Source organism: Ylistrum balloti, unplaced genomic scaffold (genome assembly GCF_031769215.1).
Source record: "Ylistrum balloti isolate Yb309-2 unplaced genomic scaffold, AGI_CSIRO_Ybal_v1 Utg371048, whole genome shotgun sequence".
NCBI classification, from domain to species: Eukaryota; Metazoa; Mollusca; class Bivalvia; order Pectinida; family Pectinidae; genus Ylistrum; species Ylistrum balloti.
In genome coordinates this window covers 961366-974570 of record NW_026782580.1, presented here as the reverse complement: position 1 = coordinate 974570, position 13205 = coordinate 961366, and the positions used below count along the sequence as shown (strand labels likewise).

Below are 13205 nucleotides of genomic sequence, written 5' to 3'. Positions count from 1 at the left end.
TGTTTACATGTGTTTATGTCATAGTGTCACAATCTCTTATGTTTACAGGTGCTTCAGTCATAGTGTCACATTTTCTTGATGTTAACATGTGCTTCAGTCATAGCGTCACAGTCTTTAATGATTACAGGTGTTTCAGACATAATGTCCCAGTTTCTGATGTTTATGTGTGTTTCAGACATAGTGTCCCAGTTTCTGATGTTTATGTGTTTTTCAGACATAGTGTCACTGTTTCTGATGTTTATGTGTGTTTCAGACATAGTGTCACTGTTTTTGATGTTTATGTGTGCTTATGTCATAGTGTCACTGTTTCTGATGTTTACATGTGCTTCAGTCATAGTGTCACAGTTTCTTGTGTTTGCATGTGCTTCAGTCATAGTGTCACAGTTTCTTGTGTTTACATGTGCTTCAGTCATAGTGTCACAGTTTCTTGTGTTTACATGTGCTTCAGACATAATGTCCCAGTTTCTGATGTTTATGTGTGTTTCAGTCATAGTGTCACAGTTTCTGATGTTTACATGTGCTTCAGTCATAGTGTCACAGTTTCTTGTGTTTGCATGTGCTTCAGTCATAGTGTCACAATCTATGATGTTTACAGGTGCTTCAGTCATAGTGTCACTGTTTCTGATGTTTATGTGTGCTTCAGTCATAGTGTCACAGTTTCTGCTGCTGCAGGCTTTTGTAGACCTGGCTGTATGTATATTTCAAGTAATGGATGACAACCCCACCCATGTCTACTGTATCATTGTCCTGTAATCAGAGACATATAGGCCCATCTCCCCACTCAGATTTAATGTTTTGACCCCCAAGGATAGTTGGTGGATAAACACCCTATACATCATTTTTGTAGGAACATGCTGGACAGATGTTTCTCCAATTTCATATATAAGCCTCCTTTATTGAACAATTTATCCATTCTCCTGTCAATATAATGAATGATTACATCGTTATAGGGAACAAGACGAAAAAGGAAGAGAACAATTGCCTTAACAAAGAACCAAGATTGTATAAGAGGTGGCACCATGAGCCCTATGGGATTTCTTGTTCTAGTCGACTAATTGGGTTTTGATGTCCCTACTTAAAGCTGGAACATTTAGTAATACACAGTGAAGCCAATGTATCCAGTACATATTACGTCTGTACACATGCTTGTTAGATCCAAACCAAAGTACACTAGCAGCTGTCTTTCCCCGACTGGGGGTCTCTATTTTTTAGCAGAATCCAAAATGTATAAAGGCACGACAGGGTGTGGGTAATTGTTTCCACTGTGTCACAATTTTAAAGCTCCTTCTATATATCTGTATAATTCACCATCTTTATCATTATATATAATCCCTAAACACTGTATATTCTGATGATTGAAAATACAAAGAGTACACATATACCTTGATAATGGAAAATAATGTCCATCGTTTGAGTGTAAATTACATATTTTCAATTCTCATATGCAATAATATTTCACTTGAAAATGGTGCCCATTTTCCACTGCATTAGCATGGTATTTTAAATGGTTGGCATCAGGTAAACTCAATCATGAGAGGAGTGGTAAAACAAAACCAAAAACAATTCCAAAGTGACACATAACACAAAAAATAAATTCATGCTGTGGTATCCTCACGACTCAGGTTTCTGACTACAGATTGTCAATGTAGGTGTTTAGTGTTGTTCAATGTAGCCTTACTGCTATTTTGTCTTACAAGTACTATTAAGTATGACTCTTCCATACTTTCCCATTTCTAGATTCTCTTGATAAAACTTACTTACACTGCTGGAATTGCTTCCTTTCTCATGCATAGACAATTAGATTTATTTGTTTTCATCTTGTTTATAAATAAATGACATGATTAAGTTATGTTGATAAACAGACTGATGCATAAACAAATAAATTAACTTGTTTTCATCTAGGTTATGAAAAAATTACACGATTAAGTTATGTTGATGAACAGACTGATGTATAAACAAATAAATTTATTTGTTTTTATCTATGTTAGGAATGAATGACATGATTATGTTATGTTGATAAACAGACTGATGCATAAACAATTAGCTTTATATGTTTTTATCTAGGTTTTAAATGAATTAAATGATTAAGTTATGTTGATAAACAGACTAATGCATTATTTATTTTTATCTAGGCTATAAATAAATTACATGGTTGTGTTGATAAACAGACTGATCCATTTTTCTACAATTGTTTCCACATGGACAGGTATCTGTATATTGCATATAGTTGGAATATCTCATGCGATTTCAGCAAGACTGTTAAGATCAGGTTCACTGTACTTGAAATATTGTGACATCAGTTTCATTGTACTGTTGTCATATTTCCTAAAATGTTGTCAGATATAAATAATGAAATAGCAGATTTATTTCTTAAGATATAATGTCCAGCCGTCATGGTTAAGAAATATCTTGTATGATTTAAGGCCAGGTTTTAAAATCAAAATTGAATAAAATTCCCATGGATGTAATTTTGGAAGCAAGGGAAATCTCAGTTCTGTTATCTAGAAAATGAGTGGTTTCTCTTGCATGAAATGAAAGGAAGAATGAATATCATCTTACAACGCGAGTATCAGTAAGCTTTGAACATTTTAAAGTCCTTTCATTAATAATTGAATTTGGAAGCACAGGGTATTTAATCAATTTTCTTTTCATTTCAGTCATTAAAGTTTTATGTGATGTCTATTGCATGTAGATGCATGTCTGGGAGGCCTAGCTGAAGTGATTTTTCAGGTCATCTGACCCAAAGAGTCCTATTCATCTGACCCGAAGGGTCAAGATGACCTATAGCCATTGTGCTTCATCCGTAGTTTTGTGTCATTCGTAAACTATTTCTTTAAAACCATATTCCTCTTTCATTCATGGATGGATTTCAACCAGATTTGGTCTGATGCATTATTGGGTAAGGGTAATGATTTTTTAGATTCAGAATTTTGATTCAACCCCTAGGGACTTTGGGGCTGGGATAAGGGACGGGGCTCCAGATGCGGAAGTGCTGAAATTAGATTTAAAACCCTACTCCTTCTTTCTGTCTGGTGGATTTTAACAAGCTTTAGCCTGATTCATCAGTTATGGTAGGCAATTATTTCTTAAATTTGGAAATTTGATTCAACCCCTAGGGACTTTGGGGCTGGCCCCAAGAGGGAAATAAGATTAGTCAATAGTTTGCTTTGAAACAATATTCCTTTTTAAAGGCTTGAACGGATTTCAGCCAAATTTGGTCTGAAACCTGTTTTGAGTGCAGGGAATCATTTCTTACATTTAGAAAGTTGTTTCAGCCCTTAGGAACTTAAGGCAGGGCCCCAAAAGAAAGGGGAAATTAAATTAGTCAATATTTTGCTTCAAACCATAATTCCTTTTTATTCATTCAAGCAGTTTTGGTGTGAAACATCATTGATTGTGAGAAATAATTTTTCAAATTCAGAAAGTTGATTCAACACCTAGGGACTTGGAGCAGAGGCCAAAAGGGGAAGTTAAACCTGATTTTGCTTCAAAATGCTGTATTTCCTTATGCTTGTATGGATTTCAACCAAATTTAGTCTAATCATCATGAAGAAAGGTGAATCCTTTTTTAAATTCAGAATAGTTGATTAAACCCCTAGTTAATAGGAATGACCTAACTTAAAATGACTTCTTCTCAATAACCAAAAGGCAAAGGATGATGATATTAAGACTTTAGCATGCTAGGATGAAGGGCTACCAACTTTGTTAATTGTTAACATGAATGACATTGACCCACTATCAAGGTCACAGGTATCAAATGTGTTAAATGTTTAAATGACTTTTTGATAACTAAGAGAATCAGTGTGCTGATATTGGACCAACTTTCAAGGTCACAGGGGTCAAATGTATTGAAATGCTTCAGCAACTTCCTCTCAATAAAAGGCCCAGGATGATGATATTAGGTATGTAGCTTGCTAGGATGAATGGCTATCAACTTTGTTAATATGAATGACATTGACCCACTTTCAAGGTCACAGGTGACAGTGTTAAAATGTTTAAATGATTTGAAATGCTTAAGCAACTTCTTTTAAATAACCAAAAGGCCAAGGGTCTTGATATTGGGGATGTAGCTTGCTTTTACAACAAGAAACATGTCCTGAGTAATGGCATTTGTGTAATGCATATATAAAGAATATGATTTCAGATATGCAGAAAATGTCTTGATGAACAAGTAGCTGCACAATTTATTTTAGGCATATATTGACTTTTTCATATATATGTCTTCATAGGCAAATGACCATTAAGGCCCATGGGCCTTTTGTTACTATTAACCTGCTGAAAGTGCAATTTACAAAAATGAAATAACCTTGACCCATATTCAAGGTCACAGGGGTCAATTTTTAAATACTTTCACACCATACTACCAGAAAAGGCTTTGAGAATGTTGTTTTGCCAACGAACATTGCCAGCTTTGAGTGCTACATATAAATAAAAAATGAATAACCTTATCCCATTTGGCCCCTTGTTATACCAAGTTTAGTAGTAGACTGATGATATACATGTACTTGGTGTATATGTATGGTTTTATTAATGTGACTAGTTGGTCTCTCCAACACATAGATATCACACTAGTCATCTCACTAGGGATAGACCAGGAATATTTATGAAGAAGAATAGCTGTGGGTCTGGGTAGGAAAGCCAGACTTTTCATGTGGCCATGATGTGAATTAAGCCACTATTTATAGGAAACCTCCCGGAGGAAATAGTCGAAGATATTTTTTGGTGAGAAAATGCAATCTATTTATTGGAATATTGCACATTTCCAGTCAAAGGAGCCGAGTGTCATTAGCATGAGGTGTTACAGTATCTAGTAGCTAACGATGCTATTGCTGGACGTCCACTAATCACTCCGACTCTCCTCATAAGTCATTCAGGCTTGCTATTGCTTCATGATATTACGCAATTTGCAAATTTTCAGGGTATACACAGAATAGGAGGCTAAATGAACTGCATGAATACCAAAGTTGATCTATTTACACAGAACCAAATGAGGTAATTATTTAGAGATTAAAAACACATCCGGAATACCAGCAACAAATAATTGGATAATTAGCATCTTCTTTTTACTACTTTCTAAAAAGTTATGTAGATTCATGACTTACGAAAAACAAAAAGAAGATTTAAATGTCTCTGTATCAATCAAAGTGACAGCCCTGAAAGAACAAATGCCAGCGAACAACTGGTTAACCCGGTAAAATGATTTGTAAATTTTAAGTAGAATCTTTCAAAACAGATTGTGATATTTAAGTTTTAAGCATGCGTATCTGTCATATTTAACTCACAATGAGGTAGTTTGTTTGAATTAACATAAAGCTGATCAAGGCAAGGCCTACTTAAAATTCAAATTATTGCCTCTTGATTGATAATACACACCGCTTAAAGCATTCAAAATTAGTAACATCAACCCCACCATTAACTAAAGAGATGCTACAATCATGAGATATGAAACATTGGTTTGATCTGACAGAGAGGTCAAGATGAGCTAAATACGGTGTCTTCATCTTTGAAAGATTAATTCTTTATATATTCATTGGCTTGCCATAATCAGGTTTTGTATAAAAGTTTCTTGTAGGAATTTTTGTGAGTCTTGAGAGACCCTGTTGGAGAATTGTCTAGCCTCCAACATGACCAAGTACAGGATGGGAGTGTTAGAAGTTATGTGTACTTATATAAGGTCAGTTAAACACCTAGCGAGGATGGTGGATTGGCTAGGTGTTCGTGACATGCCACAGTTTGGCTGTGAATGCTAAGGAAATAAAACAAACTACTTTGAGTCCATTGTCAGGTCTAGAGCATTTGACAAAAGAAGTCTGATTACTATGTGTAACTGGTTGATTTGTTGCCTCTGTACTACTGGAGTGGACTTTAAGTTCATCCCTCGGTTCATCCTACAAAAGAATGAACTATAGATTCATTTGTCAGTCCGTCTGTCCATTCATCACGTTGTTGGTGGCATACCTTAGGGTACATGTTGGAAAATGGTTGGCTGTTTTACACGGTCTACTGAAGCACTAAGGCTTTATAAAAATATATGATATATATATATTTGCTAATTTTCAATACTTAAGTTTGATGTAGGTACGGTACGGTACTGTTGTCTACGAAGTTCTATGAAAGTATTCTGGGCATGGTTTTGAAATGATGTGCATTGCATCAAAATGTAAATGTAACATTACACAATTAGACAAACATCCCAGTCAGTTTACTACTTTCTTTAGTTATTAGGGATTTCTCTTTAATCAAAAGGTCGAGCACAGTTCTCATTCAGTGTGAGATGTCAATTAGAGAGAACAGAACACATTTCTCATTACTCCTTCCTATTAGAGATAACGGTAAAAAGGTGTCAAAAACAGAAATTCCTCCGATGTGTTTGAATGGAGGAAGAATATTGGAGACATGCTGCTCCGTAAAAACATGGCTCTGTTTTAGCTCACCAATCAAGTTGGATATGGTAGAAAGTTTTAGGTCAATTTTGTAAATCACGTAGTGCTTTTACTGGGCTTCAGAGGGGGTTGTGACACTATTACGCTAAACCTGATCTAAAAATAAAATCATACAGATATACATAGCAGTGATCTTTGTAGACAGCATGTCATACAACATCGCATAAATGGACATCATACGAAGCAAACACTTAATGTCCATCCATTTCTCACAGTGGAGGTGTGAAATATCCACACTGTGTAAAGATGAAAGTGAAGGATTGATTGACATCGACTCTGTTGCCTTTACACAATTTTATTATACCTCAATCACTTGCAAGCTTTATAATCATTAACTACATTTGCTTTCAATAACATTAGCCCAAATGGAATGCCTTTTTACTGTTGATTTTTGTATCTGATGTAATGACATGAACTCAAAATCACGTTGTAAATTACATCAATCATAATGTTGGTTTCACAACAGAAATCTGTTTATCTGTGATAGAAATGTGCAGTGAAATGATATTGGTTACAGTTTGACAACATATGTCCTTGACCAAGGTGAAATCAACATGTCTGATACCTTTCCTTGAGATTAAACTTCTTGTTTGGTCATATCTCCTCATGGGATTCGGTCCATTTGATTACTGGCTTCATCTCATTAAATAGAATGTGTGGGGGATGTCAGATTTTAGATTAATGAAGTGAGAGTATTAAAAGAGATATCTTAAATTTACTCCACTGGAGATTCATTCCATTGAAACACAATTAAGCCCTGATATATATGTCATTCTTTAAGATCCATTTGGCTGTATGATAGATAACCAAAATCCAATGGGTATGGGTTTTATATTGTTTGATGTCCTATTAAAAACAATGATCAAACCTCATTATATAACAGCACGTTTGATTGGATGAAGTCAATCTTGTGCTGAGCTGCACATTGCCTGCTCACAATGAGTAATCTCTATCATGTCACTCCTATTCTGAGCATTTCTTTAATATCATTTGGAGTTATGTGATTTGACCATGAGTTCCCAAATTTTTACAATAAGGCAGATGAACATATGAGCAATTGGTTTTTTTTTTTTTTTTGTTTAAAGAAAAAAAAAAATGAAAAAAGAATATTAAGAAACAGCGTTGTTTCAGTGAAATGCTTTAAGAGCATTTCTAAGAAGACTGGCTAGACTTTCTGATAGTACAACACCAAATAGATTAACAAACATCATGAGCCTTAAACTGTGTGCTGAATTTTCAGTGAAATAAACAATTTAAAACAAGTTGCTGTGAATGTTTGTATAATGTTAAGTGTTTTATTTCCCTTGGGACACTTCTTTGGGACACTCCCCTGGAACACTCCATTCCGACATTCCCATGGAATTCTCCATTGAAACTCCCTTGGAACATTCCCTTGTAACACTCCCTTGGAATACTCCTTGGGACATTCCCTTAGAACACTCCATTTGGACATTCCCTTAGAATACTCCCTTGGGACATTCCCTTAGAACACTCCCTTTGGACATTCCCTTGGAACACTCCCTTGGAATACTCCCTTGGCACACTCCCTTTGGACATTCCCTCTGAACACTCCATAGGGACATTCCCTTGGAACACTCCCTTGGAATACTCCCTTTGGAAATATGACATTTCCAGTAAACTATCACATACAGTTGAAACTCATTTTCTCGAAACTGATTGAATTGAAATTAATTTGGAGTCTAAAGAATTTCCAAGTCCTGATTTTCTTCCTTCCTCATTGTAGTAATTCTGATTTGGATGACTCATTGTGATTTCATTTTAGTCAAAGTGATTTTTCAGTCCCTTCAGTTGCTAAGCAAGTGAAAAGTCATCCATTGTCTTGAAAGTTATTTTTATGAAAACATCAGCATGTCTTCTAAGAGTATGATCAATACACCGTTCTGTAGCAGTGACATGCTTGTATGGTAAATAAGTACTGTGTTTACACAAGACATGAAAACTGATAATGTTTTAAATTCAGTGTAATAGACTGGAAACAATGATTCATCTGCACCTGTAAGGAGCAATAAGATCCTATAGTGTTTTTTTAAGGCTGTACTATACAGTTACATGTACAAATTGGCACGGGTAAACAATTTCAATGCTGCTTATTTCATATTTTTATTCTAGTTAAGGTATTTTAACATGATCTGTAACTTCAAATATGGTTTCTAGTAATGTATTAAAAGCAATTTTTTCCTTTTGTTCTTACATTTTATAAAATCATATGACCTTATATGGGAAGTGTTAGGGATGGAACAAAGTGAGTAGTTGATTTTCATTGTTATTACATACTGTTTGTTCCCAATCCTTCCAGATGATAGATTACTTTACGCTGTTTGAAGCGCAGAGTACCTTGCTATCTTAGCCCATGCTTCGTTCAACAGTAATCAGGAACAAACGGTTAACCTTATTTAGACCCTTTCTTTGAGTCGAAATTCAGATAAGTCGCAATATTTCTCATGGTTCTTTGAATTTGGAGATAATGTGTTTTGACAGTATAACTGTAACCAGGGCCATAAATGCAAATGGTCAATAAAAACTGCATGTTGAATGGACTGATGCCAAAGTGAAAGATGGAAGACTAATGGTACAAAATATATATATATATATATCAAATTTCTGGTTTAAGTTTCTTAATTGTTCTTAGAAGTTTTAAATGTGGAACTCTAAAATAAATTTTGTTTGTTTACAGAAATATGAAAAACTTACAAGTATCCAGCACTGGAGTCCATCACATCATGTCAAGAAAACAGCTCTTAGCATCAAAAAATTATTAAAAGACAAGGTCAGGGCTGTAAAGGTAAGGAACAAGGCAAACCATTACACAGGTACTGAGGGAACATTTCAAAATTAGAAAGAATGACATAGAAACAAGGCAAATCAGAACATCCAACTGTTGGATCCTTTTTTATTCTCAGACAATATCCAGCCTGTTAGATCCTTTTTTGTGTCACCTGTCAAAGACAACAAATAGGTATAACTATGTCAGAGGTGTCATCTGCATATCTTCTGCACAAAGGTTTTTTTTTTGATAACCTGACTTCACTTTGGCCATTCAACCTCAAACTTCATACAGTGCTTCCTAATCAGAAGTGTTTGCTTGGGTTTGCTTTCAGGTTCAAAAGCAAAAGGTCAAGGTCACTGTTACTATCAATAGGAATTCTTTTTGTGTGATAACATAAGTTCCGTTTGGCATATCGACATCCTGTTTGATCCTTTTTTTTTTTGACAATATCCAGCCTGTTTGATCCTGCACTTTCTCAGACATTATCCAGTTTTATGGATCCTTTAGTTTCCTTAGACAATGTCTAGATTGTTTCCTTGCAAGCAATAAACACAGCCTGTAGCATCCATGCTTGCCTTCAATTCAAGTATTAAGCATACCTTAATTGAAATATTTTTTTATCCAGAACTTGGTAGCAGTTGCAGAACAAGCTAGCAGAAACCATACATTTGATGAGAATCTTGAGGTATGTTTTATCTGGATTATTTATTTATTTGTTCTGAGGACTTAATGTCCTGAACATTTGATTCATTATCCAACAAAGTTGCATTTAGCATTCAGTACAATTATAATGGTTATCTCTTGTCATATTTTAACTACATCTGGTTATCTGTTGTCACAGTGTGACTACCTCTTGTTATCTGTTGTCACAGTGTGACTACCTCTGGTGATCTGTTGTCACAGTGTGACTACCTCTGGTGATCTGTTGTCACAGTGTGACTACCTCTTGTTATCTGTTGTCACAGTTTGACTATCTCTTGTTATCTGTTGTCACAGTTTGATTACCTCTCATTATCTGTTGTCACAGTTTGACTACCTGAATAACAAAAAGCTCCTGAGTGATGCAGATCTTGTGATGATGGGCATCAATCGTACAAGTCCAGAGGTGGTTCGGCCAACCCCACACCCTCACAATGTCACCAAACCTGGTGGCGAGGTAAGTCAAACTTTATATTTTTCCTTTGTTTCAGTCACTGTATTTTTAGTTTTACTCCTTCTTGTCACACTGATATCAGGATACAATAAATATTGTGTTTGTTTGAATTGTTTTAAAACCAAGTGGAAATGTGTCTATTTTTGATTGTTGTATCTGTTGATACCATAGTAACAAATTTGACATTAAGTAGCTTGCCTGACATGAATGAAGTGGTACAAGGTCTGTCTGTCTGTACATGCTATTTGTTCGAAATAATTTCTTGATTTAAAAAAATCTCATATTTCCATTTCTGCTCTGCATTAGTGATTAGTGAAAAATTCGACCAATGACAAAATTTCCAGGTCTCGGAAAGGAAACAAAAATTCAAATTACACAAAAAAATGTTAACTTCTTAGGGACATATTCATTTTTTTTGGCCTTTTCGTAATGACATATGTATTTGTTATCCTAAATATCGGGTGAGTGTTTTCGGCCTAACTGTTTCTTGTTTATATTCTCTGTGTTGTATGCACCATAACTTTACCATTTTGTAAATTTTATTTAGCCCAGTGATTCCAATCGAAGTGACGATTCAGAAACCAATTATACATACGAGGAGAGTGCTGAGGTATTTTGATGTTAGACGTATGACATGTATGAGCTATATGTTTAGTAGTGTTATCCTATGTGCTGGATTGTTGTACTCCAGTGATGTCAAATTGTATGCTTATCGGTTATATCGGCCTGGCATGACATGAAAAAAGGCGTAGATACGTAATTCAGAAAAGAAATATGACGATTGTACAGATAAGTTAGATGATTTTTTTTTTTTATATATAGAAATAATTGAACATCAGTCCCCCCCAATATTCATGCCCTCATCATTTTATGTGGGGACATTTAGTCCTACCCTTTTCTATCCCATCACATCCTGTTCCAATGGGTGTCATGACAAACTTAGTCAGTCCTTGGAATGAAAAAATTGATTTGTTTTTATCCCATTGTATTCTTAGTTCAAATTCTACACCTTTTCATATTAAGATGGTCGTTGTTCAAGATGAATTGGTCAAACATCACATTTGACAACTGTTGCAAGTTTATCTTTCATTGATACTTAGGTATATGCTAAGGAGTAAAGGAATTTATGTCTCACAGACAATTTCTAGTTTTTATTTTGGAGATAGAAATTCATTGGCTTCTCCTCTTTACCCTTGAGAGTTTAAAAATTCACCAATGTTGTCAGAGAGATTTGCCATTGGCTTGTTTTAGCATTTTTATCTAACTGTGAGATCGCTTCCTTCTCTTATCTCAATTTTTGACCATTCTCCTTTTTTACTAGCTTTATCATGTTGACAAGGCGGCTGTGTTTTCCCTCAATAGCAATTTGTTCAACACTTGTGGAAGAGTTATGGCCATTCACTTTGTAAACATTTGTTAAAATCCAGAAATGAGATTAATTCCCGTTATAGGTGTGCTTACACCATTACTTCACTGTAGTTAGATTTAGATTACTGAAGTTGACATTAAAAGGAATCCACTGTAGTTAGAGTTAGGTAAGTGAAGTTGACATTAAGTGGAATTCAGTGTAGTTAGATTTAGATATCTGAAGTTGACATTAAGTGGAATTCATTGTAGTTGGATTTAGGTAACTGAAGTTGACATTAAGTGGAATTCACTGTAGTTAGATTTAGGTAAGTGAAGTTGACATTAAGTGGAATTCACTGTAGTTAGATTTAGGTAAGTGAAGTTGACATTAAGTGGAATTCACTGTAGTTAGATTCAGATAACTGTAGTTACCATTAAGTGGAATCTACTGTAGTTAGAGTTAGATAAGTGAAGTTGACATTAAGTGGAATTCAGTGTAGTTAGATTTAGGTATGTGAAGTTGACATTAAGTGGAATTTAGTAGTTACCATTAAGTGGATAGTTAGATTCAGATTACTGAAGTTGACATTAAGTGGAATTCAGTGTAGTTGGATTCAGGTAACTGAAGTTGACATTAAGTGGAATTCATTGTAGTTAGATTTAGATATCTGAAGTTACCATTAAGTGGAATCTACTGTAGTTAGATTCAGATATCTGAAGTTGACATTAAGTGGAATTCAGTGTAGTTAGATTTAGATTACTGAAGTTGACATTAAGTGGAATCTACTGTAGTTAGATTTAGATATCTGAAGTTGACATTAAGTGGAATCTACTGTAGTTAGATTCAGATTACTGAAGTTGACATGAAGTGGAATTCAGTGTAGTTAGATTTAGATTACTGAAGTTGACATTAAGTGGAATCTACTGTAGTTAGATTTAGGTAACTGTAGTTACCATTAAGTGGAATCTACTGTAGTTAGATTCAGATTACTGAAGTTGACATTAAAAGGAATCCACTGTAGTTAGATTTAGGTAAGTGAAGTTGACATTAAGTGGAATTCAGTGTAGTTAGATTTAGATATCTGAAGTTGACATTAAGTGGAATCCACTGTAGTTAGATTCAGATTACTGAGGTTGACATTAAGTGGAATCTACTGTAGTTAGATTTAGGTAACTGAAGTTGACATTAAGTGGAATCTACTGTAGTTAGATTCAGATTACTGAGGTTGACATTAAGTGGAATCTACTGTAGTTAGATTTAGGTAACTGTAGTTACCATTAAGTGGAATCTACTGTAGTTAGATTCAGATATCTGAAGTTGACATTAAGTGGAATTCAGTGTAGTTAGATTTAGATTACTGAAGTTGACATTAAGTGGAATCTACTGTAGTTAGATTCAGATATCTGAAGTTGACATTAAGTGGAATTCACTGTAGTTAGATTTAGATAACTGAAGTTGACATTAAGTGGAATT

General features: G+C 34.8%; 1 protein-coding gene across 1 annotated transcript in view; it reads left to right on the top strand.

Moving 5' to 3' along the window:
• LOC132560333 (voltage-dependent calcium channel subunit alpha-2/delta-3-like) overlaps positions 1–13205 on the top strand; it is a 173708-nt gene that overhangs the window by 103336 nt on the left and 57167 nt on the right. Inside the window, exons 4-6 of the mRNA XM_060225006.1 lie at positions 9139–9246; positions 9857–9916; positions 10259–10387. Coding sequence (XP_060080989.1) covers positions 9139–9246; positions 9857–9916; positions 10259–10387 — 297 coding nt within the window. The remainder of the gene's footprint in view (positions 1–9138; positions 9247–9856; positions 9917–10258; positions 10388–13205) is intronic.